This window comes from Takifugu flavidus, chromosome 3, assembly GCF_003711565.1.
Source record: "Takifugu flavidus isolate HTHZ2018 chromosome 3, ASM371156v2, whole genome shotgun sequence".
Lineage (NCBI taxonomy): Eukaryota > Metazoa > Chordata > Actinopteri > Tetraodontiformes > Tetraodontidae > Takifugu > Takifugu flavidus.
The window spans coordinates 9,765,620-9,773,633 of NC_079522.1; the positions used below are offsets into that span (position 1 = coordinate 9,765,620).

General features: G+C 48.9%; 2 protein-coding genes across 4 annotated transcripts; one reads left to right on the forward strand and one right to left on the reverse strand.

Moving 5' to 3' along the window:
• Positions 1-20: 20 nt before the first annotated feature.
• On the forward strand, positions 21-4,126 carry bzw1a (basic leucine zipper and W2 domains 1a). Its single transcript, XM_057026881.1, has 12 exons — positions 21-157; positions 1,036-1,109; positions 1,183-1,359; positions 1,496-1,590; positions 1,964-2,029; positions 2,160-2,295; positions 2,415-2,524; positions 2,599-2,769; positions 2,850-2,996; positions 3,138-3,276; positions 3,348-3,470; positions 3,608-4,126. Exons 2-12 carry the CDS (start codon positions 1,046-1,048, stop codon positions 3,637-3,639), a joined length of 1,260 nt encoding a protein of 419 aa, XP_056882861.1. The 5' UTR covers positions 21-157; positions 1,036-1,045; the 3' UTR covers positions 3,640-4,126.
• A 48-nt stretch (positions 4,127-4,174) lies between these two features.
• Positions 4,175-7,748, reverse strand: LOC130522468 (basic helix-loop-helix transcription factor scleraxis-like). 3 transcript variants are annotated; one of them, XM_057026883.1, is made up of 3 exons: positions 6,986-7,748; positions 6,259-6,723; positions 4,175-4,628 (listed from the first exon to the last, which is right to left on the reverse strand). In XM_057026883.1, the coding sequence occupies exons 1-2, from the start codon at positions 7,662-7,664 to the stop codon at positions 6,692-6,694; spliced, it is 711 nt and encodes a 236-aa protein (XP_056882863.1). In that variant the 5' UTR covers positions 7,665-7,748; the 3' UTR covers positions 4,175-4,628; positions 6,259-6,691. The 3 variants fall into 3 exon arrangements, with proteins under 3 accessions (XP_056882863.1, XP_056882864.1, XP_056882865.1); XM_057026884.1 differs by having other exon boundaries at positions 4,175-4,659; XM_057026885.1 differs by having other exon boundaries at positions 7,005-7,742.
• Positions 7,749-8,014: the final 266 nt, after the last annotated feature.

The window sequence follows — 8,014 nt, forward strand, 5'->3', positions numbered from 1 at the left end:
ATTTGATGAAAACCGAAGCCCCTGTATTGCGCATGCGCACGAGGCGGGGCCAGCGGAAGTTCTGACGAGAAGGTCTTTTTGTTTGGGCCTCGGAAATTCTCTGAACTTGCTTTGCTTCCCTTGGTTCACAACAGGTTTTTTATCTGCATTAATTTCGGTAAGCGGTCACATTTTCCACGTCCTCCGCGTTTCTTCCCACCCCCGAATCGCATTGGAAGTGTCATCCTGTAGGTTTACTGGGGCCAGATTGGTTTTGAAATACCAGAACGTCTCCGTCATCACCGTTATCCGGTGATTCGTGGTCCGCTAGCTGGCGCGGATCGAGCCGCCTTGTGGCTGTGATGCCGAAGACGGTCGCCGAGTTAATCCGTAGTGACATTTTGACTGTAGGTTTTGTTTAAAATGCCATTCCACGTTTTTATTGCGTCACTCTTTGTTACTATAATCGGCGTGGAAATACCGTTTGATGCCGGTAGTGGTTCACGAGCTAGCGGGCCCGGCTAGTGGGCTCGACGCATGGTTAGGCCCGGAGTTGCTCTACGCTAACTAACAATTAGCCAATCTTCCGCCAATCTCATTATCTAAGCAGGCTTTTCCGCAATGATTCCGCTGTTGTCTGATGAATAAAATCTCGGCGAAGAGGGAATTATTTCAAGTTTTCTAGTTTTTTCCCGGTCGACCTAATTAAAGCTCCAGCGGAGCTGCGCGTCTTCTTTGTCTTTACTGTTCGGCGACTTGTTTCGTGTCTTTCTGGCCGTTTATGTCCTACAGAACCAGCGGAGTCTTCAAAATAATCAGAGTAGACTGCAGACAATTTGGTGTGTTAAAGGCGGCGGAGCCTTCAAATTAAGAACAAACGAACGAAATCAGCAGGAACAGATGGTGCATCAGAAATAAAGAACTGAAGTTCTGAACAGGGTTAATGTTCGGTATTTGGACCACAAGTCGGTCTGCAATGAGGGTTTGTGGTTGGACACACGCGGGCATATTCTGTCATGAAATGTTGGTTAATCTGCTCTTTTCTGGTCTCTTCAGGGTGTCTTTTATGAATAATCAAAAGCAGCAAAAGCCGACGCTTACAGGCCAGCGTTTCAAAACGAGGAAAAGAGGTTTGGCTTTATTTCCTTCCTTCCCTTGCTCCGTCCATATATCAACCTGACACTTGTTCCTCTTTGCTCATAGATGAAAAGGAGAGGTTTGACCCTACTCAGTTTCAAGAAAGTATCGTACAAGGCTTGAATCAATCTGGCACTGACTTGGAAGCGGTCGCGAAGTTCCTTGATGCCTCTGGCGGAAAGCTTGACTACCGCCGGTATGCAGAGACACTCTTCGACATCCTGGTGGCCGGTGGGATGCTGGGTAAGTTCACCTCAACAGTGAAGGTCGCCTTTAATCAACATACGGAGGTCCGGTCGGCCCGCGGTGGCGGCACTGACGTGCAAGGACCACGAGCAGCTTCTGCCCCTGACCACATGTTTTTATCCCTCTCGTGCAGCCCCGGGCGGGACTCTCTCCGACGACATGACCCGCACCGAATTCTGCCTCTTCACGGCACAAGAAGACCTGGAGACGATGCAAGCATATGCTCAGGTGACCGAGGCGGCTTCTCACCGCCCCTCTACCACTTTTTCCAGAGTAGAATCCTCACGATTTTGCTGTCACTTTGGTCTGGTCACCAATTAGTGAGTTTAAATAAACCGATGGCACGAGGGAGCGATGTTTCTCTTTTAAATAACTTGCTTATTGACTATACGCTTGTGTACTGTTGAGTTAATAAATATTCTAGAGCCCTTTTGCCGATTTTTGACAAGTTTGCCCTGAACTGACTGAGATGAAAAGGTTAAACATCGATAGAGAGCATCTAATGAACATTTAAGGCTGGAAGGGAAAATTCTGAATAAATATCAAAACTGCCATAGTTTTCCCCACTAAAAAATGACCTTTTTTTCTCTCATTGCAACAGGTTTTTAACAAACTGATCAGGCGTTACAAGTACCTGGAGAAGGGTTTTGAGGAAGAGATCAAGAAGGTGACTCCCCTCTTATAATTTTTTTTTGTCTTGTCTACCAGTGTTTGCCAGGACAGTGGCTCTTGTCTGGACTTTAGGTGTGTTTGAATGACGAGTTTCACCTGTTGATGCTCCTCTTTTCTGTCTTTAGTTGCTGCTGTTTCTAAAAGGGTTCACAGAGTCTGAGCGCAACAAACTGGCCATGCTCACCGGTATCCTGCTGGCCAACGGCAACTTGTCAGCCTCCATCCTGAACAGCCTCTTCAACGAGAACCTCGTCAAAGAGGGTGAGGACGTCTGTCTGTCTGTCTGACACCAGTGCTGTTCCTCAACCAGCACCGGAACACAGATGCTGAAACCATGTCAGAGTTTCTCATTTGGTGTGTGTGTGTGTGTGTGTGTGCAGGGGTTTCTGCAGCCTTCGCTGTCAAGCTGTTCAAGTCCTGGATCAACGAGAAAGACATCAACTCGGTTGCTGTCAGTCTCCGCAAAGTGGGCATGGACAACAGGCTGATGGTAGCGGCGTTCTGGATCTGTCGTTTATCTGGGCTGGTTTTCAGGCGGCGTGTTAACTCTGGTCTCACTCACAGGAGCTCTTTCCTGCCAACAAACGGAGCTGTGAGCATTTTTCTAAGTACTTCACCGACGCCGGGCTGAAGGAGCTGTCCGACTTCGCACGCAACCAGCAATCCATCGGCGCCCGCAAGGAGCTGCAGAAGGAGCTCCAGGACATGATGTCCCGCGGTGAACCTCAGAGGGAGGTGGGTGTGCGTGGGCGGACGGGCACCTGTTGGCGTCTGAAATCTGGCAGGATGAACTCACTGGTGTGTTCCGCGTTCAGATTATTGCCTTCACCAAAGAGGAGATGAAAAAGGCCAACCTTTCAGAGCAGACCATGATCAGCATCATCTGGACCAGTGTGATGAGCTGCGTCGAGTGGAACAAGAAGGAAGAGCTGGTGACCGAACAAGCCATCAAACACTTAAAGGTACCTGAACCCCACATCTAGTTCTGTGCTCGGCCGCTTCTCTACCTCAGCAGGGTTGGAGGCGAAACGAGACGCTTGGCTGGCGTTTCAGTTCCAGTCGGCACGGTGGTGGTTCCTGATTTCCTGTCTCTTCCTCCACAGCAATACAGCCTTCTGCTGAAAGCTTTCACCTCCCAGGGTCTGTCTGAGCTCAGCCTGCTGCTGAAGATCCAAGAGTACTGCTATGACAACATCCACTTCATGAAAGCTTTTCAGAAGATTGTGGTGCTCCTCTACAAAGGTGCCCGTCTCTCTCCTCCCGTCTCTCTCCTCACTGCGATACATCGCATGACACCGTTTTCCTCTCGACAGCGGATGTATTGAACGAAGAGGCCATCTTGAAGTGGTACTCGGACGCCCACCTCAACAAGGGCAAGAGCGTTTTCCTCGAGCAGATGAAGAAATTTGTGGAGTGGCTGAAAAATGCAGAGGAAGGTAAAACAAAAAACAACCTTTTTCCCGACATGCTGGGAACTGGTGTCCATTTGCCTCGGTCTTGTGTGGAGGTTCTGGTCGGGCTCCCCGGGTCCTGGCTGGTTGGTTTGACGCTGTGATTTTTGTTCTCTCCGCAGAGTCAGAATCAGAAGAAGAGGAGACGGACTAAAACCACCAGATGTAAAGTAGCAGCAGGAGCAGTAAAGTCTTTATTCTACCTCCTGTTACTTTCTCCCAAACACTTTGTTCCACTTCAGCAAATTGACACATTTTAAGCAGAATTTAAGGGCTTGGTCCTTACTGGAATCATGTTAGGAAGAATTCAAACATGGCCGAAGAGAAATTCTTTATTTTATGTAATTTGGACGCATTGAGTGAGATCATGGCTGGAAATATCAATGACGCCATTACTTTTTTTTTTTTTTGGCTCCCTATTTTGTTTGTTCCCTTTTGATTTTTACCCTGCTCATGTTGGAATTATGTTGGGTCTTAAACTCCACCTCATTGGCTTGTACGTGTTGAGGTCGGTGTGGTCGGGCTGCCAGAAGACCCCCGTGAGATGCCTCGCCAGCTAACTGATTCATATTGGTTTATACTTTCTTTAATCTGATACAAACCGATTGAATTTTTTATGAAATAAAGATTATTGAAATGCATTTTGAGTTCTGCTTTTTAAAATCAACAAATGCATCACAGAAACGGCATTTTATAAAAAATACATTTATTTTTTTTTGTCCTCAGGAGTTTGTGCAAAGTCAGTCAGAGGTAGGCCTTCAGCTTCAGGACAGCAGGGTCGAGGTAACCTGTGCAACCACGCAAAAGTAAACATTTCCACCATCTCGCAGCTAGCGCGTCAGCTATCGACCATTATTTGCACAATATTAATCCAAGTCAGATGCGGAACAATTCGCTCCAGGTCAAACATTCTTGGTGGTATTTTCAGCCTTTTTCAGCTGCCAGCAAAAGTACAGTCCACATCTAGAATATTGCCTCGCCAGAGCAGCTTCCACCTGGGACCGATCACGTAAACGCACATCCAACGCAAAACATTTTCATGTCTCGCTGCGATGACGTCGCTGTGCCACGATCAGGTCTGAAACCCGGCAGAGAGCCGCACAGATGATCAGTTCCAAAGGTCTTCAGGACAACGGCGTCCTCCTGTGGGAGCAGAAAAATTCCGGAAACTGACCTAAAGGGTCGAACCAAGTTGACAAAAAAGGTGGTTTGTTCAGAATTTCAGATGCATCAAAGTCCAACCCAACATGTAGCTCAAAAGTAGAATATGACCTTGCAGGGGTTTTTTTCTTCAGGAGATTGTATAAATGTGTTGGACTCATCCTCTTGGCTAAAATGCTCCCATGGGTGGAAACTTGGTAAAGAAAACTCTGGTGCAACAGCACACAGCTGTGTGTGTGTTTAGCTCAGGTGTTTGAACAAATGACCACACTTCTGAAAGTTCCTGGTTCAACTCTCATGTTGTTCAAGTTTTAAATTCAGAATTCTTGCTTGAGTCTGATAAAAGTCCCATAAGAGACAGGTCTATTTGAAGCCCCGATGGCCTGGTGGGAAAGAGCGCGACCGTAAGTCGCATGGTTGCGCAGCGTCTGGTTCAAGTCCCACAGTGCCTGAGGGGGATAGAGGGGGCCGTGTCCCCTCCCAAAGCTTCAGAGGGTTAAAAAGAAGGGTTATGGACCCCATGATGGAAAAAAAGCTGCAGTTTTAGAACTTTACCTGATATTACTGTTATGAGACTGGAACCTTTATGCAACACTTTTGCAGTTTAAACACAATGAAATTCTATTTATGTAGTAAATACTTGACGCCACGGCCTCAAATGTTCATTTAGAACTTAGATTTCAGTCTTCTATGTTTAGCCAGTTGCTGTTAAAGATCATACCTGGAGTTTTAACTGTCTGAAGACCTCTATATGATAATTTTTTTCTCTTATACTTTGTCTAAACATTTAATGACTCAAACGAATGATAAGTTATTTTTTAATAAATCTAGATCAAAGTTGTTGCTTAAATGTCGTTGCTGAGGTGCATTCAGGGTGGAAGGATGATTTAATTACCTATCGTGCCGAGGGAGATTAAAAACATTTTTAACACAAACAGTCGGGTTAGAAAAGGGCCTCAACAGATAAACACTGCCATTTTCCAGCAAGAAATTGAGACTTTTAGTTTACCACACAAGATACGAAATGTTTACTCTGACTGAATGAAAAGACACAACGTTCGAGACTCCAAAAACGTGTAATAGGCGACAAATTCATGTGATAAAATGCGAAAAGCATTAAAAAATAAATAAATACGAGCACAATGGTACCAGATCAACTGAAGGCGGAAGTCCAACGACGAAAACGGAACGACAGGAAACTAATGAAACTAAAGTTCCGGGTTGCATTCCCTGACCGCTTCTGAATCTGACCTCTTAAATTAAACTGCTCTGAAAACAATTTAAAGCCAAAAACTACGATAATACCGCTAAATTTACCGAGTTCAGCACAGGTCGAATGTCTTAACCGTTTTCTCGATGTTCTGGTACCCTAATGGAAACACAACACAAAAAAATGTTTGGGCAACCCCACTAACACCATTATGGGACGAAGAGCTGAATATATAGAACCACAGCTTCAATGTCTTTAAAGCAAATCAGCTCCCTAAAACACTGAACACTCAAAAGCATTCCGTGTATACCGTAATGACGTCAGCAAGGCTTGTTTCTCTTGCGCGTCAAGTGAGTAAAGAGCTTCGAACATCTTTAGAAATGAAAAGAGATGAGGACTTACCGGCCATGGACACCAGAGGACACCAGGACCGTCAGACCGGGTGTTCTCTCTGCAGTTCCCAGTGTTGACCGCAAGAACCAGGGCAATATTCCTGAAGGCACCAACTCAACTTTAGCAGCAGCTCTTCAGTTTCCTTCATTGACTGACGGACGCAGAGTTGGACGCGGGGCGGCGGTGGTGAATGCGAGGGGGTCGGGGTGTTTAGTTTATATGATTTACGGGACCAAAATAGCCTCCGGCAGGTGCAACTTTACACACCAGCTCAGGTTACGTCTCAACCAAAACAGAGGCTCAGAAAAACACGACGAGCGTGAACAGAAAAGTGCTTTTCAGTGTTCCAACACAAACAAAAAAACAGGTGGACGAAGGCGCAGGCCCTCCAGGTGCAGTTTCAGGCGTGTGCATGTAAACATGGGGTCTCCTCCGTCGTCACTCAGCGGCTGAGGGCTTCTCTCCATCTCTGAGCTGCGGAGGAAAAAGCTCAGTCAAACACTCCACAACGCGTCTGCGTCGCTGATCAGAGTGACACGAAACTTCCGGTGGAGACTTTAAACGCCTGCTGGTGAACACGCGCATCCATGCGCGATCGATACATCATTCAGGTGTGTTGACTTTAGTTCCGGTCTACTCAAACGTTCACGCTTGTTTTAACGCCCCGAGTTTGGTGCCAGTCCCCGGCCACACGGACCCTGAAACTGTCGGCGCACGGGCGGAGGTGTCTACTCACCAGTTTGGCGTCCACTCACCAGTTTCCTCTGGTTACCGAGGCAGAAAGTGCAGATGGGCCGCAGGGAGGTCGGGCTGAGGATGTTCTGGTACCGGAGGCAGGGCTGCCCGTCACGGCACTCCTCCCCCAGCAGCAGCACGTTGGCCAGGTGCGAGATGTAGCTGGAGGCCAGGCGCAGCGTCTCGATCTTGGACAGCCGCCTGTCGGCCGGCTCGGTGGGGATGAGCGTGCGGAGCGCCGTGAAAGCCGTGTTGACGCTGTGCGTCCGGTCTCGCTCCCGCGCGTTGGCCGCCTGCCTCTGCTGGCTCACGCCGCCGAAACGCGCGTCTCGGCCGCGTCTCCCCCCCGCATCGGCGTGGCGTCTCCGCTTTCGCCTCCTCCTGGACGCGGCGGCCCTGCCGCCCACCGGCCCTGCCGTTTCCGCGCGGGGGCTGCGGATTCCGGTACTGTCGCTGTCCGGTTCGTCCGGGTCGGAGGTGAAGCCGTCGGGCTCCCCGCAGGCCGACCTCATCCTGGCACCGGTCCGGTCTGGTCTGAGCGGACTTGCGGGTGCTCTGCGGCTGCTGCACATCACTTTATCCTGCGGGTGAAAATAGCATGCGGGGGTCGAGCAGCTGCCGCCGATCCGGTGACCGAGGGGGTTTGTGCCGTCCGTCCCCCCAGCCGAACCGCATACCATTTCCAGTGAATGACGGCTGCTTTCTGGGTCGGCTGCCCGCCACAGAGAAGGGAAGACAGGTGGGGCGCAAGGGGAGGAGGAGGAGGAGGAGGAGGGGGCACCTGTTGTGGTCTGGAGGATGAAGGTTTAAATTAGGCTGCACCAATATGGGTCAAGACCGAAACCAACCGTTTTCTTGGCGACTTGGCCTAGGATCCTATAGGAAGATCAAAGGTTAAAGTCTCTCTGGAATCCAGAACATCACGTGCTGTAGTCTCGCCCTTGGCCCATGATCAACGTTTGCTGAAAATATCAGGAGAATCCGTCCATACCCTTCCCAGACAGTTTCCCCCCAGAGACAGACTAGTAAA